The following is a 26983-nucleotide window of genomic DNA, read 5'->3' as shown; positions in this document are numbered from 1 at the left end:
GGGGCACAAAGACACACAGGAGCCGCGGCAGACACACGCAGACTTAATAAAACTGAAGACACTGCCAAAGATACTGTCTTCCAGCGAGGCTCTCCAACGGCCAGGGTGTCCCTGTATGCGCTACGCCAAGCTTTTGAGTCCTGGTTTAGGCTTGGGGATTTCTCTAGGACCCGTGCGTCGCCTGCCAAGTCGGAGGCACCCCTCTGGGCCAGGGGGCGCCAGTGAAAACGAAAGGTCCCAGCAGAAGTGAGGGCACGTTTATGGGCTTCAGACTTCCTGGGGACTGCCTCGGATAAGAAGTCTCCGCCTATTTGTACATACTTTGCGGAGGGGCCTTTGCCGGAAGCGAGGCCCCTATTTACGGACCCTTGTCTGAGGTGATGCAGCCAGCTTTGAGGGGCTTGGCCGCTCTCACGCACAGATAGGAGGCCCTTCTGCAGTCTAAGAGTGCCGTTGAGCCTGCTCTCTTGCCCCTGCATAGAAACTGGAGAGAGGGTGCAGCAACAGGGGCCCCTCGCGTCCTAGTGAAGGGCGCCCGGCTTGACGCACCCACAGGGCATGGTCAAAGTAAAAATGAAGAGTAAATTCAAAATTGAAAAGTATTTCCTGGAAAATAATGACTCATAAAGTAAAGAAGAAACACTGCCCGGGGTCGGAGTTGCTGGTTCGGCACGGGGCCCCCTGCGGCAGCAGCGCCAGCTCCTGATGTTGCTACTGTACACACTGCTGCTCTTGCTACAGCTGTTCCTCGGCATTTTTGCTAAGCACCTAGCAGTGAGCTCACTTGAGGCTCCTTGCTTTCTATAAATTTTGAAGATGGCAGAGACACTTCCTGAGAAGGTCGGCTCGGCGGTAGCAGCAGCGCAAGCCGAAGAGAGCGGCTCTGCACCAGCAACAGGAGCAGCAGGGGAAGATGCAGGATTGGGAGACCAATACACGGAGCCCTTCCCGCCCCCACCCCCTGAGGTCAAGGAAATGGCAATGGAGCAGGAAAGAGGTTCGCCGTTGCCGATGCTGCTGCTGGTAGACCGCTATTTGCTGCTGGCCAAGTGTAGCTACGTTGCTGCTGCTGCGGCTTGAGTTGAGCAGAAAGGGAAAGGGGCATAGTAGCAGTGAAGGTGATGCTGACACTCCAGGTACAGCCGCAGAAGACGGGAGGCAGACGCAGCCGAAGAAAAGGGGCTGCAGAAAAAGCAGAAAAGGGGAAAAGATATAGAAACAGAGTAGGATCTAAAGAGGCTGGCAGCAGGGGAAGTCTTGGAATAGCTATGTGTACAATTCAGAGTCGCCCCATCTCAGCAGCTGCATCAACTGCAGCGGCTGCTGCCGCTGCCATAGGGTCAATCCCGTTGCAGCAGTTCATCTCTTTGCTGCGTTTCTGTTATACTTCGGCATCTTCGGTTTTCTTTGTTTTCAAATGCTACAGAGGTCGCTGAGAAGCTCCGGGAAGTCGAGGAAAGGAAGGAGAGGGGGAACGAACTCTGGAAGCAGGCAAGTTCTTGCTGCTGTTGCTGCTGCCGCTGCATTGCTGCTCTTGTTGCGACACCAGTCACATTTGCTGGTGCAGCTGCGGATTTGCTTTTCGCCGCTGCTGCTGCGGTTAGCCGTACAGCCAGCTTTTGCGGTGCTTCTGCTATTGCTGGTGTAGCTGCTGCTGCTGGTGCCATTGCAGCTGTTTCTCGCTGCTGCCGGCGTGCTGCTTTAATTGCTGCCGCTGCTGGCGGTGCTGCTGCTGCTGCCTTCAGGGTCAAGTCGACGAAGCAATCAGGGAGTGGCAGCTATCGCTCAAGGTTTGCTTCTCACTCGCTTGCCGAGGTTAGCTGCTGCGTCCTTTAGGGCACCAGAGTCTAGGCTCTAGGACAAGTGGCTGGTGTTGTGCATTCGTTTGCTGCTGCTTCTCCTGCCGCCCCTCTCTGCATGCGTTGCTGCCTTGCAGCTCTTGTCTTTGGCTGCGCCCCTGCTTGCTGCTAATGGCGCTGCAGCAAGTGCACGCGGGTTGTTGCCTATTTGTGTTTGTGTGGGACAAGTGCTGCTGCTGCTGCTAGCGAGCCGTGTGGTGTATAGGCAGCTGCTGCATCTCGCCGGGATCGATTATTTTTGTCTTTTTTGTTTCTGGTTTCGTCTGCGCACCCAGGGCCCCACATGGGCCAGGAACTCATTCCCCTGGAGCTGCCTTTACATCTCAATTTGGCTGCAGCTGCTCTCAAAACTGGGGAAGCTCACACAGCCATTCACCACTGCACCAGAGCGTTGCAGCTGAAGAAGAGGCACCCCAAGGCGCTCTACAGGCTTGCCAAGGCGCATCTTATGGTCAATGTAATCTTATGCTGCTGTTGCGGGTGGATGTGCTGCTGCTGTGACTGGTCTTGGGACTGCTGTTCGTAGTGTAGCTGCTGCTGCTTCTGCAGGGATTGCTGCACCAGCTGCGCGGGCAGCAGCTTCCTCTCTACTTTTTGCAACAGCTGTTTTTGCGGCATCTTCTGCTGCAGGAATTTCAAGACGCTTCAGAAGCAGCAGAACTGCTGCTGCAAGTGCAGCCAGGTGACCCTTTGGCTCTGTCACTGCAGCAAGAGATAGCACGGGAACGGGAATTGCACAAGATCCAGCAGCGAAAGCTGATGCGGAAAATGATGGGCGTCAGCACCAAGAGCAGCAGCAGCAAGAGCAACACCAGCAACACCAGCAGCACGAACAGCGGCACCCCGTCGAAAGAAGCTGACGATCCCAGCATCAAGACCTCCAGCAACACAAGCAGCAGCAGCAACACAGGCAGCAGCAGCAGCAACACGAGCAGTACCACCAGCAGCAGCAACGCAGACAGCAGCAACAGCTTCATATGGGACATACAGTGGCGCAATGATGACCAAGACAGCTCTTTGTGGCTCCGTCCGCACTCTTTAGAGTACTTGTCTGAGGAATGCAATTTCCCTTTGACTCGCTCTCTCCCCCTCACGCTGCTTTCAGCCCTGCACGAGCTGCAGCTGCAACAGCAGGAGCAGCAGCAGAAGCAAGCTTTGCCCGATTTGAAGAAGGATACACTCTGCCTCCATATTTTAGGGGCCTCAGCACATCATGAGTTGAGCTGCCGCTTCACTTCCATCTTGGAGAGGTGGCCGCAGCTGAAAACCCTCATAATTCTCTTTGTAGGATTTACTCAAGGGGCGCCCAACCCCACTAAGTTTGAAGGCAAGCCATCTTTGCTCTTGCTGCTGCTCAGGCTGCTGCTGCCGCACCTGGTGCTGCTGCTGGTGCTTCTTCACCGTGTCCAGCCGCAGCTTCTCTGTTAGTGGCTGCTGCTGCTCCAAATGCTTGTTGCGTTGCTGCTGCTCTTGCCAACGCAGTCGTCTTTGCTGTTTTTGCTGCTTTTTTTGCCGCTGCTGCTTCCGAGGCGTTTACTGTGTGCTGCGCACGTGCTTGTTGCTCCTTGAGTGCTGCTGCGCTGTCATTCTCATTGCTGAGCCTTAGCTGCAGCCACAGCTAGTGCTTCTGGTCCTCTTCAGTTACCCCTGCTGGTGCTGCTGCTGCTTCTGCTGCTGCTGCTGCCGCTGGTGCTGCTGCCACAGAAGACCTCGTGAAGGGAGAGCTGTCTCCCCCACACTGCGTCAAAGTCGACGGACGAGAGCAGGTCGCTGTTTTCTTCAAAGGCACTTACTCGGATTTGACGAAGGTATGTGCTGGCTGCTGTTGCTGCTGCTGCTGCTGCAATGCCTCATGTTCCGTTCCGCTGCTCAGGACCACCAGATCTATTTTTCGCGCCGATTCTTTTCTTAAGCCTTCATGCATGCGTCTATTAATGTGCCTCCTGAAGCCCTTTGGCGTCACCTCCCTCTTCCAGTGTCTGCATTAACTTGCCCCGCGTGAATCTTACAGCTGCTGCTGGAGCTCTCTGAGCTGCTGGATCTTCTGCTTTAAATTTCTTGCGCTCCAGTGCCTCTTTCACGGCGTTGGGCAGAGAACAGTGACCAATCAGATCGAAAGAAACATGAACTGAGTCCTTTTCTGTTTCTGTTTCTCAGAAAGTCCCCGGCATTCTCTCCAACCCCAAATGTACTTTCTTTCCAGATATAGCACTTTTCAGCACCCTAGGAGCCCTCCAGGGGCCCTCCAATGGTACTCAGGCCACAGCAGAAGGGCCAGACACCCTATCTGAAGCGACAGTGGAGGCACTGCGTCTCCTTATAGACAACAATGTGGTGAGCTGCTGATGGGCATTCTACCAGCTTGCTTCTCTCTCTTGTCAGGCATTCTATTCTTAGTGTCTATCTTTTCAATTCCCTGCCGTGCATTCTCCATGCTATTCTCACTCTCCTAGGTCTGCTCACATTCATATCCTCCTCGACGACTCTTTATCCGTTTCCTGTTTTTCTTATACTTTTGCCCCCGCCTGCCTCACCGCCCGTGCTGTTGCCCTTTATTATTTTGTCTCTACGCTTATCATATTCTAGCCCGAAGTTGTTGGTTATGCTGTTGGGCTTCCTGTGTTTTCCCTACTTACCTAGTTATTTGCCCTTCTCTCGGCCTAGGTGTCTATTGGGGAGCCGTTGGCTGCTCTTTAGCAGCTTTTACACTCTGCGTTCATTTTGTTTGGTTTTATCTCTACCGCTAGTGGCTCTGCCCCTGTATCTTTGACTGCAGCTAACGGTCGTCACAGAGAGCACTATGTGCACAGCGGAGGATGTTGCTGCATATTCATCAGTGACAGCAGCAAGAACAGCCGCAGCACCGCCACTGCCACCCAGCAGGGGCGCGCCAGTAGTTGAGCAGCTAGGTGGCCTGCTGCTGCTTCCCCCCGAACGCAGCAGATTCCCGCTGCTCCTGGAGCTGCCGTCGGCAGCAGACGGAGCCAGAGCTGCGGATTTTGCTGCTCGAAATGCTGCCGCTGCTGCTGATGCAGCTGCAGCTGCAGCGGAGAGAGCCAAGGGGAAAGCCTGTCCGGAGGCTGTTGCTGCAGCAGAAGCAGCAGCCAAGAAGGCAGCAGCAGACACTGCTGCTGCTGCTGCTGCTGCTGAGCTAGCTGCTGCTGCTGCTGCTGATGCAGAGTCGAAGGCTGTCAAGCAGCACGTGGCATGCGCCAAACACGGAAGTAAGACAACGAAGACTTTAGCTTCAAGCTATGCACCGAATTGGCTCTCTTTTGCTCTCACATTCTGGCGTCTAGAACTTTGTATTGGCCACTGAGAGTTTGTTTGTGCTTTGCTGCTGCAGGCTTTTTTGCATTCAAAGGCCGTGACCCTGGGGCTACTGGTGCTGCCGGAGCTGCCATGCCGTAGGAGGTTGCCAGCAGCTCTTACACCAATGCAGCTTTGGGTTGTTATTCCTAAGGTTTACAAATCTGATATTAGGGCATTGACCGCAGACAGTGGAGCCTCAGGTGGCAGACAAGGGCCGAGCTTATGCTGCAGCCCCACCAGTTGCTGCCGCATCTGCATTGTAGCGGCAGCCGTTTTTTCTGCAATGAGTGTTGCTGCCGCGACACTTCTGCATCATGTGTTGATGCAGCATGCGTTGCTGCAGCATTTTGTGCTGCTGCACCGGTTGGCTGGGAAGTTTCTGCTGCTGCGGCAGTTATCGCAGCTTAACGCTGCTGATTGTTCTGCGCCGCCGCACAGAGACTGGCCGAGGTTCCGGCAGTGGCTGTGTTTCTCTGATTTGATTGTGGCTATTTAATTTACGGGGATGTTAAAGGTACAGCTAGACAGACAGGCTGGGGATGCAGACATCGAGGCATACGCAGAGTCAGAGCAAAGTGATTGGAACCAAAGCAGTGAGAGCCAGCGCGGGAAAGAGAGACCTAGATAGCCGAGATGTAGGAAACAGTGGAAACCAGCAGGCAACCACAGGAAAGAAAAAGTTCACGGTGCAAAGATATAAAGGAAGAAATGCATGTGCAGACAGCCCACTGACACCGCACAGAGCACCTTATACTACAGCTACTTTCTGGAAGCTCTTGCTCCCTGCTCTGTCCCTATTTCTTTGCACGCCGACGGCGAACTCCAGGCAAACTGATTGAGTTGGCTACACCGCGTTGTTTTGGTGCACCTTTAAAGAGGGCTTTTGAAGCGGAGGCGCACCGTCATTATGGGCCCGCAGCTTGGAAAGGGTTTCATAGGGTGCCTTCTTTCCCGTACTAAATTTCTTTTCAGGGAGTTTAAAGGGGGCCTACTCAAGGGCCCGCTACTAGAGACCTGCGCCTCTAAAAGCGCTTTCCAGCAAGTGGAGGCGCCAACAATTGCACAGGGGCGCTCAAATCTGGATTTGCCACAGTGGACACAAATGCCAAGTGATGCATGGGAAAGCCCAGTGATACTGGCCTTTTAGTGAGGGGGCATTAGCTAGGGGCCAAATGCCCCAAAATAGACGGAGCCAATAGACAGGGCCACTAGCGGGGTGGTCTCTCTCACATTCAAGGAGCATCGCATTGTACAGCTGTAACTCTCATCGTCCCGTAAGCACTTGGGACTCGTAAATGGGCACCATGTATTTAATGTTGATAAAGGCATCAGGACCCCCTGTCTCCTCCATCATTTTAAGGGTCTCCTCAATTAACACAGCAACGTCCTCCCTGCAGCAGAAAGACACATTCGATTCTGCTGCTGCTGTTTGACGGCTGTGGGCCTGAAGAGTTGCAACTGGGGGCAGGTCATGTGCGTCCAACAGAAAGGTCTGCGGTGCAGGGGACAGTGCGTTGGCTCTAAGAGGAGGTGAACTTGGACTGTGTGTGCAGCTGTTTTCAAGGGTTAAAAATGGGTGGGGTGTGGTTCCTGCCTTCTTCGTTGCGCGTAGTCTGTGGCGCTGTTCAGATTGTTCCTTTTCGAGATGAAGAGGTTAAAACACGGTAGCAGCTGACGGTAGTAAGGCACGAGGGCTTCTCCCGCGTGGGGTCCTACCACCCGACAAAACGGACAAGAGAAAACGCAAGTAGTCAGGGGTCCAACTAAGCTTCAATGCTGAAGGCGCAGAGGCACTGCACAGCCCACAGCGTGTCTTGTCTGCCCTTTCAGCAGAGCAAAACAGAGCAGTGTGCACAAAAAGAAGCAAAAATACCCTTTTAGGAAGCCTGATCGGGTTCACTTGCCAGTTTGTAGAAGCTTCTGAATGACTTTCAGAGTGGTGGCCATTACCTACGGAAGGCGCACACACAAGGCGGGATGCGAAGTAGAAGAAAAAGAGGAAAACAGGAACAAAAAAATGATTATAGGGCCCGCTTTGTGACAGACACACAGAGGAAAAGGATAGACAGAGAGCAATGCAAGATTTAACGGAAAAAAAGGCAAAGTAGTAGACGATATGGGCAGAAACCCCGTTGCAGCCACGCAACTGCACAAGACGTATGCCGACACGTAAAAGCTGAAAAGAAGATAATATAGGCAAGGGCAGAGATGCAGAAGTGTATGCAGATAGACAGACGTCGGCATTGGCCAGTGGGAGCAGTAGTAGAGAAGAAAACCAAGAAAAACAGAAAAAGAGAGGCCAATAAGAGGCTGATGGGGGAAACAAGACAGAAAGAGGTAGCTCCAGCAAACAGAGCCAAAAAAAGTGACTTTGGGGGCGAGAACGTGCAGAGAAGCAGCTTTGGGCAGCCGCAACGAAAAGATGAAGCAAAAATGCCCACTTCGGGATCTCGGGTATTGAGGGCTGTCTTTAACGGCATGATGAGTTGTGGGATGACAGTCACCGCCTTCTTTCCGCTGGCTTCAAGCAGATCGTGCGTCTGCACACAGTTCCCCACACTGATATGGTGCATATTAACTTTCTGAATTTGAAGTCAAGTGGCCACTTCAAATTTAGAATCTTAACATCCGCCCCAAGCCCACTGCACCCCAAGCCTCTAGGCAATGAGCAGGCCCCCCAAACTTAGCAGACACTAGAGAGCCAGCTAAGCAAGCTGCCTCTGAAGACGCATGCAACAGCAAAGGCCGCTGCTCGCAGTGCGGCGGCAGCCTAGGTTGGTCCTGTTGCGGGACGTCTTGGTGGCTAGCTCAGGGCTCAGCTCTTGCGGTGCCAGCAGCGGAGGAGGCGGATTATGCCACCGCCTAGGTGCGGGGACGCGCGGCTAGCACTATGGGGTTAGCCGGCTAGCTAGCTAGCTCTGTGGCAAACTCCTTCGGTGGTTGTGGGCTAGCTGCATCTTCAGGAGGGCTATGCTGCTGGGTAGCTAGCCACTCAGCTAGCCAGCTGGCTGGCCTGCGAAAATGTGGGTGGGCGTTACCCCCTGCACTGCAAGGAGCCTGTAAGGGTCATCTTTTTCTCGAATGCCGTCGCAGAAAATGGGAAGATAGCGGTGGAAGTCTACTGAGGAGGGGGGCACTGCCCAGGAGACTTTGTTGCCTGCGGAAGAAGGCCGGGGTCCCACAGCTAGCCCAGCTGCCCATGTGAATCGACAGCTAGGCACGTGAATTGACAGCTACCCAAACGAGGCCCCAGCCAGCCTGGCGAGGGGCCAGCCACCTGCCCGCTACCAGCTAGCTATGCAACTAGCTAGAAGCGCGCCAGCGCGAGACGCTTTGAACCAGAGACTAAGACAACAGAAAAGAGAAAAAGACTGCCGAGCTTCTTTAGAAGCAGATCAGGTGAGAAAAAAAGAGAAGAAAAGCAGAAGGGAAAAGGGAGAAACGAGACACAAAAGGCAAAGCAAGAGGGGAAGGGAAGCAGCAGATACGGAAGCAACCAGAAGCACAGCAGGGGCGAAGAGAGCTAAAGGCACAAAGAGAAACACAGAATGAACCACGAGTTTGGAGAGAAGAGGCAGGTAGCCCGGGCAGCACAGATGAAGAGACAGAGCCAAAAAAATGGCTGCGACAGGCGGACCTGATGCTGTGTGGTCTATAGATAAGGGAATGTCTCCTCTGTCATAGTAAAAACGAAACAGAGTTGGCTCGATTTGCCGGCGACGGAAGGCCCCTAAGAACAGCCCAACAGAGAAGAACAGGGACTTCGGCATGGTGCAAAGTGAAATGAAATCTAGAGGCAGGAAAAGCAGCACAAGGAGCCACATTTGGAGGAGAAAAGAACAAATTGCTAGTTTTAGAAAGACATGGAATGAAGCAAAACAACAAACAACTGAGAAGCGGCAGCTAGGCCTTCTTTGCCGTGACCGTGCACCCCAAGTAGCACTCAGCAACAGCTACCTGCTTTGGGCGGCAATGGCTGACTCCGCGCCCACCTCATTTGACCCCCTGCATCTTTATACCCTCCAGCTCCCCCTGCAGCAGCAGCAGCAGCAGCAATAGCAGCAAAGTTTCCCGCTGGATGTCTGCTAAACGCGTCTGTACAGGTTGAGGTGCTGGTCGGATGCAGCGAATAGCTGGCAGAAGTGAACTAAGGAGCCTCTGCTTCCGAAGGCTCGAAGCAGCACCGGCAGCAGCAACACAACCAGCAGCTACCGCAGCATTCTTAGTGGCTGCTGAGACAAGACAGGAGCAACAGCAGCAGCAGTAGCAGCGACACTGCCAGCAGTGGAACAGCAGCAAGAATAGCAACGGCAAAACTTTCTACAACATGAAGTGCCCCAGCAAACGGCAGCAGCGGAAGCAGCACCGACCACTGAAAAAACAACGCCATTCCTACAAGGGCCAAAGTCCCTAAGAGGTTCAGCTCTAGCTGCATCAATTCTAACAGCGACCGCTTTATTAGTAGCAGTTTCTAGCTGCTGAGCAACTCCTAGTAGCCTAATATATAAGGCCTTCTACAGGCGTGGATGCAACAGCACCAGTTTCCCTAGTATTAGCAGTTGCTGTTGCTGCTGAGGCAGCGGAGCCTGAGGTGCTTAGCGACCTTTCACGTTGCTGCGCGCTAAAGACTCTCTCTCGTTGAATTTGGTGAGAGGCTTAATTGAGGCAGTGGCTGCGTATGGGCTCTCTATGCATCTCGCGGAACCCCGGGGCCCCCTGGGGAAGTCGCCAAACGGAGATTCTTTATTTCGGGGCAAATATCCTGTAGCCCTTTCCTCTCTTTTGTATCCTTTGTTAATCAAACGACGCAGGCCGTCGCCTTCTTGCAGCTCGCGGCAGCTGCTGGCCATCCAGGAAGCCATGGTTGCGCCGCCAAGTGTAGGTACAACTTCGGTTTATAGAGAAAATATGATATTTGCTTTAGTATTATAATTATTCTAGTTTAGCTGGGGGCTTCTGTCTTTAGGCCACAACCTGGCTCTGCTGCTCAGCAACTGGGGCTACTACCGTGGCTGCTGCCGTTCGGCGCTGGCTGTTCATTGTGCTCGGCTGCTGCCCTGCTGCTGTTTACAGATACAGGGTGGAAGAATGCTGCTGCAGCTACACATAAAAGTTGAGCAGGTCTTAATTTAAAATTTGGTATTATCTTCCTTTCAGGACGCTGCAACCCGGAGCAGCAGTTGCAATAGCAGCGAAAACAGTAGCCGCAGCAGCGGCTACTGCCCCAGCCCCGCAAGGAGGGGTGCACAAGCCCCCGTTGCAGCAGCAGCTGCCGATGCTTGTTTGGCTTATGCATGAGGGGGAGTTGACGGTGGGTTTTGGTGGCAGAAGCCGTTTGTTTTGTTGCTGCATAGGTAGCTGATTTAGCGCTCGTAACAGCAGCAGCAGCAGCAGCAGGAAGATGGGACGCGTCATCCGCTGTAAGCCTCCCGTGGCCCCCCACACTTCTGCCTGTTCACCCTTCCAGTCTGTTTTCGTTGCTGCTAGCCAGCTCCAGCACTCGTTTGCTGATTTTTTGTCTTTTTCTCTTGCCACTTCAGTCTTTTGGGTTGATTCGGGGCAGAGGCAACGCCCAGCAGCAGCAGCAGCGGCCGCAGCAGAAATAGTAGCGGCAACAGGGAGCTGGCCGTGCACTTCCTAGCCTTATTCAGCTTGCTTAGCGGCGTTTGATTTTGCATTTAGCTGCGTTTAGAATCTCCCGCGCCGTTGCAGCTTAGCGTGCTGCTGCTGTTGCTTTGTGCTGCAGCACAACGTAAGGGTCGCGGGTCCGTGTTCAGGGCCCACACCCACAAGAGAAAGGGGGCTGCCAAGCTCCGCGCTCTGGACTATGCAGAGAGGAACGGCTACATCAAGGGTGGGCTTTCTACAGCCGCTGCGCCTCCGCTGCAGCAGCTTGCAGCCGCTGCACCGGCGCCGCGTGTGTTGCGATTGGCTGCATGCTGACGCTGTGGCTGTTGCTGTTGCTGTTGCTGCATCTGAATATGGCTGAAGCTACAGCATCTGCTGGTCGCCTGCGCTAATGCGGCGTTTCCGTTTGCAGCATAGGCATTTGTGTGTTGTATGCATGGCTATGCGGGTCTGTGTGTACACCTACAACTATGTTGAATGGGAATAAGTATATTTATATATTTATTATTTATTTGCTAGATATTCAACAAAAAATTCTTGAGTTGCTGCTTGGTGGGCTGCGCAGGGCTGGTGACTTCCATCCAGCACGACCCCGGCCGCGGCGCTCCTCTTGCTGTTGTTTCCTTCCGTGATGCTTATCGCTACAGAATCAACAAGGAGACGATGCTGGCTGTGGAGGGGCTGCACACTGGCCAGTTCATCCACTGCGGCAAGAAAGGTACCTGCTGTTGCTGCTGCTGCTGCTGCGGGGTCTGTTGGCTCTGCCTGCAGCGCGGATTGTGTCGTATTGCTTTGCTGCTTGTATCTTGCGCTTGACAATGACTGCGCTTGCCGCGTTTCTATGGGGACGGAGCAGCAGCAGCGGCCAGTTAGCTGCTGCTGCAGTATCTGCCGCTGCTGCAGTGTGTGCTGCTGTGTCTTTGCTGCCTGCCCGCAGCCGACCTGACCATCGGAAATGTGCTGCCTCTCGGAAAGGTGCCAGAGGGTACAGTGGTTTGCTCTGTGGAGGAGAAGGCCGGAGACAGAGGCACCATTGCCAAGACTTCCGGGTCCTTCGCTACTGTGGTTGGTGAGTCCTTTTTGCTTCTCTTTCGTCCTTGAATTTGCTTTCCTCTGGAACCTCTCTTCTTGTGTCATTTGCATTTTTGCTTTTTATTTGCTGCTATCTGACTGTCTTTACTCCGTATCGGTCGCTGCCTTTGTTGCCCGCCATCCCCGAGTGTGTTCTCTAGTTCCGCCGCAGCACTTCTGCTGCTACTACCCCTACAGCTGCTGTTGCTGCTGCTGCTGCTGCTGCTGCTGGCAGGTCACAGCGAAGAAACCGGCAAGACCCGCGTGCGGCTGCCCTCCGGCGCCCGCAAGACGCTGCCCTCGCGCTCGCGGTGCATCATAGGGCTGGTGGCTGGTGGGGGCCGTATAGACAAGCCCCTGCTGAAGGCGGGCACGGCCTACCACAAGTACAAGGTACGAGCTGCTGCTGTTGCTGCTGCTGTTGCTGCTGCTGTTGCTGCTGCTGCTGCTTGTAGAGAGGGCTGCTGCTGCTGGCCGCGGCGCGGCGTAGACGGACCAAAGCCAGGCTTAGGCTTTAGAGGCTGAGGGGTTGGGGTAGAGGCGCAGAGGCTGGTAGAAACGGGCAAGGAGGGGCCCGGGGCGAGTCTAAGCTGATTGTGAAGAATCGCGAAGTTGAAACTGGCAAAATAAAATAGTAGATATGGTTTAGTTAAACAGACCAAAGGGGAAAAAGAGAAACAGTGGAAGGCTAATGGGAATTCACGACTAAACGAGTGGGGTATTTAGGAAAATGAGATAATACAACATTTTTAGATTGAAGAGGAGCTCCACTCTTAGATTGGCGTACGCAGCCAGATGTGTAGCTGGCTAGCTGGCCAGGCGGCTAGCTACCTAGCTAGCTGTTGTCTAAGTAGTTGGCTGTGTCTTTGTCTGTGCTGCGGTGCTCAGGCCAAGAGGAACTGCTGGCCTAAGGTGAGGGGTGTGGCGATGAACCCCGTGGAGCATCCTCACGGTGGTGGTAACCACCAGCACATTGGCCACCCCTCGACTGTGTCTCGGACTGCGCCTCCAGGTTCGCTGTGGCTGAACGTGCCAGTGTGCTGCAGCTGCTGGCTGCATGCATGGGGCTGTGTGGGGTAGCAAAATGTCAAAAATAGTGTATCAGTTAAATGGGTTGCAGGGTTTTGGGTGTGGCTTTCGCTGGCAAATAGCTTGCGTGCCGCGTGGGGCTCCCAGGGTGCCGCACTGAGCTGCTGCTGCTGGTGCTGTTGCTGCTGTCTTCAGGCCAGAAGGTGGGTCTTATTGCTGCCAGGCGCACGGGTCTGTTGCGCGGTGGGCGGAAGAGCAAGCTGGTGGGCAAGGACAAGTGAGCGTAGGGTGTTGTTGCTGTTTCCATTCTGCTGCCGTATCGGCCGCGCCCGTGTGTTTCCCACGGTGCACTGTGGGGCATTCCCCAAGCAGCTCTGGAGCAGCTGCAGTGGACTTTTCGTATTTAATAAGTCTGCGTGTCCTCCATAATTGCGCGAATGGCACTGGCTGCCAGAGTGGGCCTCAGGGCGGTAGTGCTCAAGGTATAGGACCTAGAGAACAGGAAGTACCCTACAAAGAAATGCCTTAAGAACTTGCGAGTAGACTATATAGTCCGGCCGTTACGCTGTGGCCGCAGCCAATATCGACATACTGCCATAACTAGAGTCTACAGAGGCTCCGGCTACACGCTAACTGGCGGTGCCCGTACTGGGCTAGAACAATTCGGGGCTACCTGAAGTGACCCTAGCTGTGCCACTGGTGTCTCGCAGTGCCAGCGGGACGCATGCACGCCGCTGTCCGCTAACGGGAGAAGCTGCTGCTGCTGCAGCATATCGCAAAAAAAAGAACCAAAAAGCAATGCAAGAGCCACAGTCTAGTTCAGTAGGAAAGAGCTGAGAAGAAAGTGACAAACCCATAGATCCACTCCGTTCAAAGATCAATCAAGAGACAGAAAATAGTTTGGGCAGAACGCCACAATTCCCTTTTTGCTGCTGCAGCAACACCAACAGCTGCAGAAGTCGCTTGAGCCGCCCCTGCTGCCTTGCTGATGTTGTTGCTGCGATCGGCCAAATAATGCCAGGGCACGACCGCGTCTTCCCCACAGTAAGTCGCACCTTAAGGGGCTCAATTGGGGGCCCCCTTTTGAGGCCCCTTTCGAATACCCTTTGTGCGTTCCCTCACCAATAGCAACCTCACCAGTAGTACCCCTCGATAGAATAAACCCCTGGACCCGCTGCTGCAGCGCCATCAGCAGCAGCTGCTGCAGCTGTTCAAGTTCCTGGGGACGGCAGAGGGGGCACACAAGTGGCGGTGCGTAACTTAGTCGAGTGGAGGCCCCCCTGAAACTGGAGAAGCACCTCTCACGCTGTGGGGGCCCCCTTGTGTGGGGGCCCCGTAAGTCGCACGAACCGCCCAAGCTCGGCGTCTTCTCTATTCCCCACGACGGGAGAAATTCAACTAAGAGAAAAGACCCGAAAGATACGCGGGCGCTTCACTCGAGGGCCCATAAGCCAATAAAGCCCCAAATGTGCACACGGGACAGAAGTGGTTACGTACACTCAACGAAATAGCGCACAGACTTCCACGCAAAAATGCATGCAAACCATAACTACGGGTGCAAACCGCATTTGCATGCATGCATGTACTTAGTGCATACACCTGCACGCATCCAGCCATCTAATAAATTCAGTAGCCAGGCAGTTGCGCGTGTTCACAGGTGCACGCGTGCATGCGTGAGTGTATGTATGCATGCAGATGGCACAGGTAGAAGATGAAGGTCTAAATACATGTGCACGCACTTCCATACACAGTCAAGCACGCTTGCATAAGCACAAAGAGTCCGTCTGCCGCCCGTCCCTGTGTGGCTGCTGCTACGAGGCGTCCCTGGGTGCACTTGATGGAGTCTCATCGCAAGAGCCCCCTCCCTGCATGCGCGCATGCACGAGTGCATGCATGCATGCATGCATGCACGCATGCATAGTATATACACACGCAGGCACCAATACATACGATATACAAAACGTATAGCACATACAAAACACCACTTGCATGCACCTAGATGCGCAGATGCATGCACTTCCCATGCCAAGGGCACGCCGGCGGTGATGCGAGAGGGGCGAAGGGCCTCCCAAATGCATGCAAGCAGTTGAGAGGCCCCTCAGGGCCCCCTCAGGGGCCTCCATGGGGGCCTCTGCGCGGCCCCCAAGTGGGCTGGCTTCCTGAGGGCCTCCAATATCTAACGGAAGGCTCCTGAATTAGAGGACGTTAGAGAAGAAGGCTCGCCCCCTGTTCGATCGCTGCCCACGGTACCTGCTGCTGCTGCTGTTGCTGCTGCTGCTCTGCCGTCGGCCTTGTTGATGAAATGAGAAAGCCGCGCTGCCAATTCCTCCAAAGGAAGACCCAGCGAAGCAGCAATGTCTGCAGCAACACTCTGGTGAGGCCCCCAATCCGCGGGCGCCCCCGAAGACACAGATGAAACACTTTCTGTGGTCTTTGGCAGCATGGGGGCCTCTCCAGCTTCACAGCTGCTGCTGCGAGACCTCTCATCAGTCAGCTGTTGTTGCTGCTGAGTAGTTAGCAAACCATATTCGCTTTCTTTGTTTGTGCGGGTGGGAGACGGGGCCTCCAGGGGTCCCAAAACAGGTTCTAGCAGGCTGCTGCTGCTTCCTGCTGCTGCTGGGAAGTTCAGCAAGGCCTCTGCAACCCCATCCGCAAGCATGCTGCTGCTTCTGCTGCTGCTGCTGCTGCTACCCGCACGGGGAGGCACCCCTCCGTCATCCGCCCGTCTTGAGTGGGAGGCCCCCTGGGGCCCTTGGGGACCCCCGCCTCCCGAAGAAGGCCGTCGCTCGGGCTTCCTAGCTTTCAGGCCTCCGGCGTTAGCTGCAGTTTCTGTGGAAGCTGCTGCGGCAGTAAGAAGATCCCGCTGCCTCTTCCTGCTGCCGCGGCCCATGTGCTGCTGCTGCTGCTGCTGGAGGGCAGCACCAACACTGGAGGCAGCAACTGCAGCCCCCGCAGGTGGCGGCGCAAAGACTGCAAGCCCCCTGAGAGCTGAAGTGGCCTCCGGGTCGTCTCTGATGGACTCAGACTTGATGCTGCTTTGCTGCTGCTGCTGTGCAGCATGCGGAGAGGGCGCCCGCTGCTCGTGGGCGCTCGCCTCCAGCCTGCCTTGCTTGTAGAAAATAGTTCTTTCCTGAACCGTCATGAATGCTTCCTTGGGCCCGAAGAGCGGTAGCGGCTTCCCCTCGTCCAGCAGCTGCTTCCGGTCCCGCAGCACCGCTTCAGTTATCAGCGGCAGCTGAAACGGGAGCCCCGCGTACCGATTCCGCAGCCTCACGGCCTCGTTGTATGCAGGCAAAATGCCGTGCAACGCGTGGAAGGAGCAGTACTTGGTTTCGTGTCGTGTCAGTGAGACCCGCAGGGCGTATTCGCGGGGCGCCGGGCAGCACCCGGGGGCCCCCAGGGGGCCCCCCTCAGCCCCGCCGCCGCAGCCCCCGGACTTCACAGCCTTGTGCGACTTCAGCTCCAGCTTTATTCCCGTCGGCAACGGCTGAATCAACTGGATCATCGTGCTGCAGCAGCAACAACAGCAGCAGCAAGCGGCCAAACCCATGCAACGGAAAGCAGCAAACGGACACGGAGAGATGCCAGAACAAAGCAAACAAAAACTACAAAGAAGGCAATATTGGCAGCAGCAAATGCGAAGCAAGCTGAAACATATACAGTAAAGCAGCAAATCAAACAGCAGAAGCGGAGACCCACAGATGCTGCCACAGCCACAGAGATCAGAATAAGCAAGAAGCACTCCGTCACATAAACCACAGCGAAGCTCAACAAGAAGAGCCGGCAACAAAGAGCAGCAGAAGCAGCAGCAGCAGTAGCAGTAACGCAACGCACCTGTGAGGGTATGGGTCGTGCAGGTGCTGCGCGTTGCTGCCTCTGCTGTAAACAGAAGTAGAAGAGCCCCCGCAGTGCTGCTGCTGCTGATGCGGCTGCGGTGATGGAGACGTTGCGCTGTCTGCAGCAGCAGCACACAAAGAGGCAGGCCAGACGCAATGCTCGACGTTTGCTGCGAAGGAGCAGGCTACAGCAACGGCTGCTCGTGCAGCAGCAACAGCAGCGCAAAGAGCAGCAGCAACAAAAGCAATGGCAAAACACACAGCAAAACTGCAAGATCCGCACTGGCGTAGCCACAGCAACAAGAAGATGGAGTTCAAGCATCCGCAACCGCAGCAGCAGCGGCAGCAGCAAACCGTGCACGCTTACCCCTAGACCGGTGACTGCTGCTAGCAGGAGGGGAACAGCTGTTGTTGCTACTGTTGCTGCTGCTGCGGCGCTGCTCCTGCTGCAGCAAGGCCAGGCGGTGGTCATGAAGCCGTCGAACAGAAGCTGGCGTGAGGCGCAGGAGCTGCTGCTGCTGCTGCTGCTGCTGCCGATGCTGGGGGGAAGTGGCACCGCTGGACGCTCCAGCAGCACCCCGCTGCTGCTGCTGCGCTGTCTTCCTGCGGTACTCTCCTGTCTTAACCGGGAAGCTCTTGAGCTGCTTGAGGGCGCCATCAGCAGGAGCAGCAGCAACAGCTGCGCCTGCTGCTGCTTCGCCCTTAGTAAACGCAGCAGCAAACGCCTGCTGCGCTGCAGCAGCAGTTCCTGCTGCTGTGGGGGTTCGCGGAGGCGGAAGCAGCCCCGCCTGCGACAGCAAGTAGTGCTGCAGCGCTGCTGCAGGCACGTTGCCCACCTGCAGCCCAGCAGCAAGGCCCAGCAGCTGCGTATCCAAACAAAGGGAGTGCTGTTGCGCCTGCCGCACCTGTTGCTCTACCTGCTGCTGCTGCTGCTGCTGTTCCAGCTGCTGCTGCTGCTGCTGTTGCGGCGTCGGCGGCTGTTGCGGGCGATGGTTGCGGTGCGATACAGGAGACGCTGCGGCGATGTCGCACTTGACCTGCTGCTGAAGCTGCTGCTGCAGCTGCTGCAGTTGCTGTTGCTGCTGCTGCAGTTCCTGTTGCTGCTGCAGATGCTGCAGCTGCTGCAGCTGGTGCTGCTCTAATTCCGAGATCCGGCTCGTCTGAAGGGCAGAGGCCAGCGGGTTACGCAGGAGTAGCAGAGAGCGGTCGTCATGCTCGAGGGCCTGCTGCTGCTGCTGCTGCTGCTGCTGTTGCTGCAGTGTGCTAATGGACTGCAGCAGCAGTCGCTGCTCGCTGTGCTGCCGCATTGTCACGTCCAACAGAACACAAAGCCGCTCATGAAGATCAGAAAGCGTGTCTAAGACGCTGTTCGCTGTGTCACCTGCTGCTGTGTCCATACGTTGGGTCCCTGCAGCAGCAGCAGCTGCTGCTGCTGCAGCAGCAGGTGCCGCGACGTCCCCTTCCGACAGGCCAAATAAGCCCGAGTCGTTGTTGCTGCTGCTGTTGCTGCTGCTGTTGCTGCTGCTGCTGCTGCCCATGGGCGGTGGCGACACTGCTGCTACTGCTGCTGCAAGGTTAGCGATTGTGGGCGCCGCCGCTTCCATTGCCTGCTCCTGCTCCTGACACTGCTGCTGCAGCTGCTCCAGCTGCTGCTGCAGCAGCAACGGCTGCAACAGCAGCTGTTGCTGCTTCGGCTGTAGCGGGATGAGCTGCAGCTGCTTCTCCAACCTTTCGAGTAGCAGCTGCTGCTGCAACAACTCCCGCTGCTGCATCTCAAGAGACTGCGTCTGCTGCTGGTGCTGCTGTTGCTTCTGCAGCAGAGAGTCTGTCGCTGTTGCTGCTGCAGTAATCTTGGATGGGGCCCCCAGAGGAGAAGTGTCTGGGGTGTTGCTGGCAGTCGACACGCCAGGCTCTGCTGCTGTTGCTGCTGCTGCACCTGCTGCACCTGCTGCAGGCTGCTCCCCTGGTCTATCCACCCAGGAGCTTCGCAGGGCTGCAGCACTAAGAGTTGGTTCTGCTTTTATTGCTGCTGGCAGCGGCTCTGCTGCTGCTGGTTCCGATGCTGCTGCTGCTGCTGTGTCTTCTGCTGCAGCTGCCGCCGCTGGAGCCTCTGCCGCTGCGGCAGAGTCTGCTGCTGCTGGACCTACTGCTGCTGGTTCTGCTGCTGCTGGTTCTGCTGCTGCTGGCTCTGCTGCTGCTGGCTCTGCTGCTGCTGGCTCTGCTGCTGCCGCAGACGCCTCTGCTGCTCTTTCAACTTCCGCTGTCGCCAGCACGTCCGCGGAAGCTTCTTCTCCTGCAGCAGCAGCCTCTGAAACAGCAGCAGCTGCTGCTGCTACTGATGCTGCTGCAGTTTCTGCAGCTTCAGCAGAAACCGCTTCTGCAGCGGCCTCTGCTGACTCGACAGATGCTGCTGCTGCAGCAGGCGCTGCTGCTGATACTGTATCTGTCTCCATTATATATTAGCAAAAACGTATCAGCAAAAATGAGTCCCTGGATTTGCTGCTGTGGCTGCCTTCGCTGCTGGTGCTGCTGTTGCTGCCGCTGCTGCTGTTGCTGCTGCCGCTGCTGCCGCTGCAGCCCGTGCTCCTCAAGACACCGATGCGGCTGCTGCCGCTACTTTAAGAGGACAAAAGAAATGGCACCTGCTCGTGCTGCTGCTGCCTGTGGCTTGGACACCCGCCAGTCCCTCTGCAGCTGCCGCTGCTGCCGCGACTCCCCCTCCCGCTGCTGCTGCTGCTGCTGCAGCCGCTGCCGCCGAAAAGGAAGTAAGTTAGAAGGTGGGTCCGCCCCCCCTGTTGCTGCTGCTGCAGCTTCCCCAGCTGCAGTACAAAGTCGCACAGCGGCAGCAACTAGCTGCTGCCTGGGTGGGGGAGGGCAAATCAGGAAAGGGAAAAGGGCAAAGGCGTCTGCACCTTGTGCTTCTCGCGCTGCTGCTTCTGCTGTTGCTGCTGCTTCTGCTGCTGCTGCTTCTGCTGCTGCTGCTTCTGCTGCTGCTGCTGCTGCAGTATCCCCATACTGTGGCAGCCAAATGATGAATGAGGAGGGAGGAGGTTTTGCAGATTCTGTTGCTGGGGGCGGCGCCGTCACCGTGGTGCTAGCCCACCCGCTGCTGGTGCAGCAGCAGTTGCTGCTATATCTCGCGCCACTGAGATCTAGGCAAAATCAAGTGGGGGGAAGACAAAAAATTGGGTAGGGGTGCTGCTGCAGCGGCAGCAGCAGCATCGGTCAGTAGCCCCCGGTCTAGCAAGGAACAGTGCAGTAATCGGGGGCTCCCCGAAGCCCTGAGGGTGCCTCTAGGGCTTAGGAGGCCCTAGAACAGATATATAATCCAAAACAAAGTGAGTGGAACAGCAAAACAAACAAGCCAGGCAACACAAGTGGCTTTGCTGCTGGGTGCTGCTACGCTACCTCCCAGAAGCAGAAGCAGCAGCAGCGGCAGCGGCAGCGATTGCTGCCGCGAAGGCCCAGCAGCAAGTGTTAATATATCCTTTTAACGGATTTAATTCAGCAGCAGAAGCCCTAAAAGCCGTCCCAGATAGCGTAGCCGGCGCCGCTGCAGCACAAACGAGCACGGGGGAGAGACGGGTGTTGCTGCTGCAGCACAGCAGGGGCTTGATGAATCCGCAGCAGCTGCTGCAAAAGGAAGAGAAACAAAGAGAGGAGGTGACTAAAGGAAAGTAGAGTCGCAGGCGCTTGTGGTTGCCGCGGTTGCTGCTGCTGCTGCTGCTGCTGCTGGGCATCGGCAGCGCGGCTGGCAACAGCGTGCAGCGACCGCAGGCCTTTCCCCACGGTATCGAGCCTAACGGTTTATGCAGTTTAAGGATCCGTTCTTTGTTGCTGACATTGTTAAATTCGTTTGTGCGGCTTCAAAAGGGTCATATTGACTCTAATCAACTCTTCTCAAGCGACAAACGAACAACGAAAACACGCACCAGCAGCGGCAGCCTGAGCCTCCACGTCGGCTTCGATGGAGCAGCCGCGCCGCCGACACCATCCAGAGCCTAACCCGCTGGCTTTTGCATTTTTATTTTATAATAGATCAAATATTTAGACTAGACTAACCTTTAAAGACCCATAAATCAACCTAATCACTCCCACGAACACCCTACTCCCAAGCAGCGGCAGCAACCAACCACGCAGGGGGGCCCTCCGCTGTGAGCCGTGGGGGCGGCGTTGCAGTTGGTGCTGGTCCTGGGGAAGCAGCCCTCAGCCCGGACCCATTTGGTTCTATTTATATGCAAAGATCTTGCCCTAGGACTCAGAATGAGTTAGTTTAGCTTCCATCCTCTCGACGGCGCTTCCGCAGGCAGGGCTGGCTTCGGGGGTGATCCGTCTTAGCGTGTGCAGCCCCGCTTTCGGCCACACAGCCTCTGCTGCTGCTATTTCCAAGTACTTGGCTGCATTCTGCAGGCCAGAATCGGTGCTGCTGCGGCCTTCATTTCGCCCAGGCGCTCCTGCAGCCCCCAGCAGCTGCAGCCGCTCGCAGCCGCTAAATTGCAGCTCCTGCTCAGCGTCTCTAATTACCTTTCTCTGGTCCCGAGTCACTTCTTTGCATGCTCCTATATTCGCCGGCCTCTGGCCACCCCAGGAGCCTGCAGGGCGTGGGGGCTGTGGCCTGGCTTCCTGCTGCGCAGCCCAGTGGCCTTCCCCCATGCTGCTTAGCACTTCTTTTTAGGTTTACAGACACGGCAAAGCTGCCCCTTTTCTTCCAGCAATTAATTGAATAAGGGTTTTAACTTCCAAGCTGGGACTAAGCCCCCACTCGCCCCGCGAAGCTGCGTTTTGTCTTACTGCTCTAGTAGCTGCCAAAGCCCACATAACTTTACTAAACAGTCTTCTGCTAGTCTCGGAAATGGCTCTTCCGCAGCTGTTAATTTAAAGTGTTCAGTTGTACAGGGAAGAAGCAGACTTGGCGGATTCCTCTGAGCGCGCCGTTGGCTTTGGCTGCGCTGGCAAGCCCCGCTTGTGGGTTGTAATTCTTGGCCTTTATTGAATTTCTCTGAGTTTAAGTGGCTCCTTTCATCACTTCTGAGCAACAAACAGGTCTTTAAATGCCATCTTTAAAAGCTCGTAGATTAGCCACCTCGCTGAACTCGCCAACAGCCTGCAGGGCCCACAAGCCAGCCACCGATTCCAGCCTCTTTAGCTCTCTTTGGCCTCCCAGCCCGGCCAAATAGGCCGCAGCCCTTAGTGCATGCGCATGCGCCTCTACAGTGCTTGCAGAAGCGGTGCAGCTGCAGCTGCGGCCGATATAAGTAGAGTTACTTCTAGCTGTCCCTGTTGGCGTCCCCGCGCCAAAGCCCACAGCACTTTCTTGATTAGCCCGAAGGCTTGGCGCCCCACAGAGTGACTAGAGAATGAAAGGAGTGAAGGAAAAGCTTCGAAATAACATGAAGACAAATCATTTTAATACTTACTTGTTACTTATTATGCTGCAGAAAGCGCAGCCAAGTCACCTACCTATCTAGGATGTCCCACTTCCCCCGTGAAATGCAGCGCAGCTATTGGACACAGGAAAAAAACTCTTCTGCTGTTAAGGCATTCCAAATATTGAACTTGATGCTGCAAATAATTGTGCGTGCGGGGTTGGCTGTTCTTGACGGTGTGGGAAAAAGACAGAAAAGGCTGTAAGTGCTTGTCCTTCCTTCGCTGCAGAAGTTGAGTTTGGGAGAAGGAAGAAGTTTTTAAGGCCCTTTCTGTCTTTCTAAAGTCTCATTTAGCAGCAGCAGGAGGCCATTAGTTCTCTTAATTCTCTTAACTGTCATTTTTACTAGAATGAAAATTCGCTTGCGTTTTATTCTTCCAGCCCTTCAGCTTCTGCCAGTATGTCTTGCTGCTGCAGCGCTGCTAAGTGAGACTTTAGAAAGACAGAAAGGGCTTTAAAAGCTTCTCCTTCCTTCTCCCAAACTCAACTTCTGGCACTTGGACTATTTATTATTTTCTTATGCACAAGACTGCTGCGCAGTATTTTCTCTTTAGCCAATTCGAATCAAAATGCAATTCAAAAGTGCTTTATTTGGGCTGCAAGGCACGCAATGAAATAGTATGGGGGTAGCTGCAGCAGAACGCATCGAAGCAAAACGCTGCACCTGCTGCTGCTGCCTGAGTCTTTGCTTCTAAGTTGAAACATTAGCGGCTCTGCTGGTGCTTATAGCCTTAGCTATAGCTTATTCTTAAGTGAGGAGCCTCGGGCTCAACCGAGTGCGCGGATCTGCAAGAAATGCCGCATTTGCAAAGAAAGCAGCCAACTGGAGAAGTAAAGAATGCAGCAGCAGTGCTGCTTCTGCCTTCGCTGCTGCTGCTGCTGCGCCTGCTGTTAGTGGTGGAGTATCTGCTGCTCTCCTGATGCTGCTGCTGACGCCGCCACTGGAATTGTGGCGCTGTTGTGGCTTTGAATAGCTGGGGTTGCAGCGGCCCTGCTTCCAACTGCAGCGGCTGTGGGAGTGCTGACTGCGCAGAATAAGCAAGATAGATGCAGTGCAAGGCACTGCTGCATCTGCAGCAGCAGCAACAGCAGAAAGAGCGGCAGCTGCTGCGGCGCTGCAGCTGCAGCAGCAACAGAAGCAACGCTGCAGCAGCAGACCACAGCGCTGCTCGCCCTGCAGCAGCCACAGGGGAGCCTTTAGCCCTCTCCTCTCTTTGCTCAATTCTTCTGGAAGCAAAAGGTAAGAAGTAGAGGCTTTGCTTGCCAGTGGCGTCAGCCTCCAGCTAGCTAACATCCCAGCTAGCTGACCAGAGCTTACACAGCAGATAGAAAGGCAGACAGATAGCTAGCTGGCTACCCGCTGCAGCTACCTGACTAGCTGCTGCTGCGGGGAAGCTAAAGTGGCTAGGCGCAAGAGCTTGTTCAGAATGGCCGCAGGCCAACACTTCGCAGTAGGCAGCCTTTGCTCCCTCTGCACTGCCTCCTCCCTTGCTTATCCCCCCTTCTTTTTTGCTTCTTTTTCTTAACTTTTTTGTCTCAAGAAGCAGAAACTCTTCTCCCGAAGACAGCATTTGGGCTTCAGCCTCTCGGATTTACAGGTAGGGCCTCGTAACTGGCGCATACACCGCAACTTTCTGGATAATCTGGATAGCAGTAGCCATCTTGCTGCCTAGACTCTAGCTCTCCCCTCCCCCCTTAGCCGCAGAAATATCCCAGGCAAACCAAAGCTGCAGCAAGTCTGCAGTGCTGTAGCGCTGCTGGATTGCCCAGAAAGGGAAGGATGAGTAGCAGAGTGGCCAGAAGCAGCAGCAGCAGCAAATACAACAGGCGACACCCGCAGCAGCGGGAACAGATAGCTTCAGGCTCCCACTGAAGCAGAGGTGGGGAGAGGAGCATGCAAACTTCAAGAGAGACGGAAAAGGATAAAATATGGAAAGAGAATTGGCGCCAAAGAATTTAAGTGAAAGGAGCTGGAGGACCGCAGCAGAGGTGCCCCGGGGAATGTATGCTCCTGACAGTAAACGTCAGGCTCTAGCTGGCTCTTCCAAAATAAAAGCAAAGCAAAGAGCCCGCCACTGCTCAGGATAACGCTGGGCTGTAGACAGGTGTAACTAGCTGCAGCTAACCAGAGGTAGCCACACTAGCCACAGATAGCCTCCTCGACCTGAGGAAAGCTCTGTCGAGGACTGAGCCGATTGGGAGATGACGAGAAACCAGATATCCCGAATATGCGGCCAGTTTATGCGTGGCCGGCCTGGCTAGCCACTAGCTACGGCTGCCTGCGCTGGCAGCCGTGGATAGCTACTGCTGGCTGTGGCCAGCTGTGGCTTGCAGTGCCTTGCAAGGAGCAGCTCTAGGCAGCTGCCACTAGTTACTCTTGCTGGTAGTAGCTGTGGGGAGGTCCAGAGCTTATATTTGAGGCTGCTAGAGCTGTTTCGGGAACAAGGGTTTCTGTGGCTGTGCGCTTCACTTCGACGCAGGAGCAAGTGCAGCGGCAAGTGCAGCAGCAAGCGCAGCAGCGGCAACAGCGGCAGCAGCAGAACGGCCAGAAGCAGCAGCAGCAGAAACAGCAGCAAGAGAAGCAGACTGAAGACAGGTATAACGTTTGTGTCTGTGTCCGTGTGTAACCTTTGCAGCCGCTGCACTTTTCCTCTACGGCGCGGGGAGCCCCCCTGTGGGTGGAGCTGCGGCTAGGTGGGTTTGCGTGTTGTTGCGCCTCTGCTGTTGCTGTTGTTGCTGCTGCTGCTAGGTGGGTTTGCGTGTGGTTGCGCCTCTGCTGTTGCTGTTGTTGCTGCTGCTGCTAGGTGGGTTTGCGTGTTGTTGCGCCTCTGCTGTTGCTGTTGTTGCTGCTGCTGTTGCTGCTGCTGGCGTTCCGGGGCTTGTGGGCTGGGGCTGCGTTGCTGTTGCTGCGGGAGCGGGGGCGGGTGCGTGCTTGAGCCACTGCAACAAGCTCGACGAAGTCGCCACCGTGTCTGTAGGGATACCTTTTCTTAGAGAGCAGCAGCATGGGCAGCAGCAGCAAATAAGCCCCGCAGACAGTGCCGAAGACACCCCACATGACGGCCTCTGCTGCTGCAGTGTCCGGGACGTCTGTGTAGTGTTTGTACAGCTCGTTGCTCAGCAGCGAAAGGCAACCCCCCACCATGCTGGCCACTCCCACCAGCCTCCCGTAGTTCACGGAAGTGAACATGTCTTTGATGTAAATGTAAACTTGAGATGAAAACATTGAAATGTAAACTGAAAAGCAACACACCGACACCATGTCGCCAACCAAACCCCGAGATATCGCCAGCCCGTAAGACAGTGCCCCCGCCGTGTTCACCACCAGCATTATGTACACTATCGGCACAAAGTCCGCCCTGCACCCACACACAAACCCCAAACCCTAAACCCTAAACCCTAAACCCTAAACCGGCACTGGTAGAGAATCTGAACCCCGAGCCGGAAGCTCAAAGTGTAGCCTGCAATTCACTTGCAGCAGGCAGCGAGTGGCTTAAGAACTCTTGAGAGGGGCAGAGTTGGATTAGAAGAGGAAAGGCCTTTTGAGGGTTTAGGGTTTAGCGTTCGTCGCTGGCGCACAGCCTGCCGAGGAAAAGCGTGGGGAGAGTGGAGAGGGGAATGGCAATGTTGAGGGCCTCTCTGGCATCTTCGAGGAGAAACTGGTTTGCTGCTTGTTGGTAGTAATTGATGGCAATGCTGCAGACTCCGAAGTAAAGACAAACTCCCACATAAAGGAAAGTCAGAGCCTCGCGGTGAAAAGGCTTGAAGAAGGAGTCGTCGGTGACGCTGCTGAGTTCGTCGACGTCGGGAATGGGGGACACGAAGGAGAGGGAGCGGCTCCTGCTGCTGCTGCTGCCCCTGCTGCTCCTGCTGCTCCTGCCGCTGCTGCTGCTGCTGCTGCTGGTGGGCGCGGGCGAAGCGAGGGCCACGGCGCGGGCCTCGGCCTCGGGCGAACAGCTGCGGCGGCGGGGGCCCTCGGGGGGAGAAGCAGCAGGCAAGTTGGGGCGTCTGGGGGGCGAGCGAACAAGAACAAACATGTCGACTTGAATGAAACCCCCCAAAGGAACAAAAAGAGAAACAATTATGAAGCAAAAGCAAGGCCCGAGGACTGCGTAGCCCCAGCAGACCCAGCGGAAGCTGACGCCAGCTGTCTGTACAGCGCGCAGCACCAGCGGCACAGCGAAGCTCAGCGAAGAAGCCACGCCCAAGGCCGTGAGGGCAAACCCCACACTTCCAGGAAACAAGTTTGCAATGCACAAAACTGGAATAAAGCACAAGTCCGAGCCGGCGCCAATGAGCACGAAGGCAGGCACCACGGCCCTGAAGGAGGCGTTGCTGGCCCCCAGAAAGACCCAGCCACAGATGTTGAGGGTCTGGCCCAGCAGCGCAGTCACCTTCGGGCCCGCAGTGTCCACCAGCAGCCCCGCTGCTGCGCTAACTATGAAGTGACTCGCGTAGCAAATGGTGAAGAGGTTCTGCACACTCGTGTCTTGGGCCCTGCACACGGGCTGCTCGCTCAGCTGCGCCTCGCTCTGCTCCTCCGTGCTGCACAGCCACAGCGAAACCCCCGCTTTGTACAGCATGCTGCTGAGGGGCCCCCAGCCGAAGTAGACGCAGGAGGTCAGCAGCGTGTACAGCATGTAGACCCCCAGCAGCAGGTACCGGTTCAGCCGGAAGGGCGTGGCTTGTGCTGCAGCGGGGTGCTCCACGGACGGCAGCAGCAGCCCGCGGCTCCGCAGCAGCAGCTGCGACATCCGGCCCCACCCGCTCTCCTCCCCCGCGCCTCGCGGCGCCCGCCCGCGGCTCCGGGGGGGCCCCCGGGC

At 55.7% G+C, this 26983-nt stretch overlaps 5 protein-coding genes across 5 annotated transcripts; 3 read left to right on the top strand and 2 right to left on the bottom strand.

Annotated features, from left to right (window-relative positions):
• Positions 1-816: 816 nt before the first annotated feature.
• On the top strand, positions 817-5270 carry ENH_00038060 (TPR domain-containing protein, putative; the record flags this gene model as incomplete). The annotated part of the gene is made up of 9 exons (XM_013580467.1): positions 817-997; positions 1090-1136; positions 1746-1815; positions 2135-2316; positions 2409-3282; positions 3567-3667; positions 4017-4193; positions 4636-5083; positions 5206-5270. The coding sequence occupies 9 exons, from the start codon at positions 817-819 to the stop codon at positions 5268-5270; spliced, it is 2145 nt and encodes a 714-aa protein (XP_013435921.1).
• A 5302-nt stretch (positions 5271-10572) lies between these two features.
• ENH_00038050 (60S ribosomal protein L8, putative) lies at positions 10573-13180 on the top strand (the record flags this gene model as incomplete). Its single annotated transcript, XM_013580466.1, has 7 exons — positions 10573-10591; positions 10918-11025; positions 11365-11517; positions 11737-11868; positions 12106-12263; positions 12759-12882; positions 13095-13180. 7 exons carry the CDS (start codon positions 10573-10575, stop codon positions 13178-13180), a joined length of 780 nt encoding a protein of 259 aa, XP_013435920.1.
• A 1895-nt stretch (positions 13181-15075) lies between these two features.
• Positions 15076-19188, bottom strand: ENH_00038040 (hypothetical protein, conserved; the record flags this gene model as incomplete). Its single annotated transcript, XM_013580465.1, has 3 exons — positions 15076-16408; positions 16734-16854; positions 17103-19188. The coding sequence occupies 3 exons, from the start codon at positions 19186-19188 to the stop codon at positions 15076-15078; spliced, it is 3540 nt and encodes a 1179-aa protein (XP_013435919.1).
• A 182-nt stretch (positions 19189-19370) lies between these two features.
• ENH_00038030 (hypothetical protein, conserved) lies at positions 19371-19928 on the top strand (the record flags this gene model as incomplete). Its single annotated transcript, XM_013580464.1, has 1 exon — positions 19371-19928. The coding sequence occupies one exon, from the start codon at positions 19371-19373 to the stop codon at positions 19926-19928; it is 558 nt and encodes a 185-aa protein (XP_013435918.1).
• Positions 19929-24960: 5032 nt separating this feature from the next.
• On the bottom strand, positions 24961-26982 carry ENH_00038020 (transporter, major facilitator family domain containing protein, putative; the record flags this gene model as incomplete). The annotated part of the gene is made up of 2 exons (XM_013580463.1): positions 24961-25519; positions 25740-26982. Coding segments are annotated over 2 exons (1802 nt in total), but the record flags the coding sequence as incomplete, so codon positions are not given.
• Between the last annotated feature and the right edge of the window lies 1 nt (position 26983).

The sequence above is a fragment of the Eimeria necatrix genome, genomic scaffold (genome assembly GCF_000499385.1).
Source record: "Eimeria necatrix Houghton genomic scaffold, Enh_scaff27, whole genome shotgun sequence".
NCBI lineage: Eukaryota > Apicomplexa > Conoidasida > Eucoccidiorida > Eimeriidae > Eimeria > Eimeria necatrix.
Note: the sequence above shows the minus strand (reverse complement) of the source record. Positions and strands in the feature narration are given on the sequence as shown.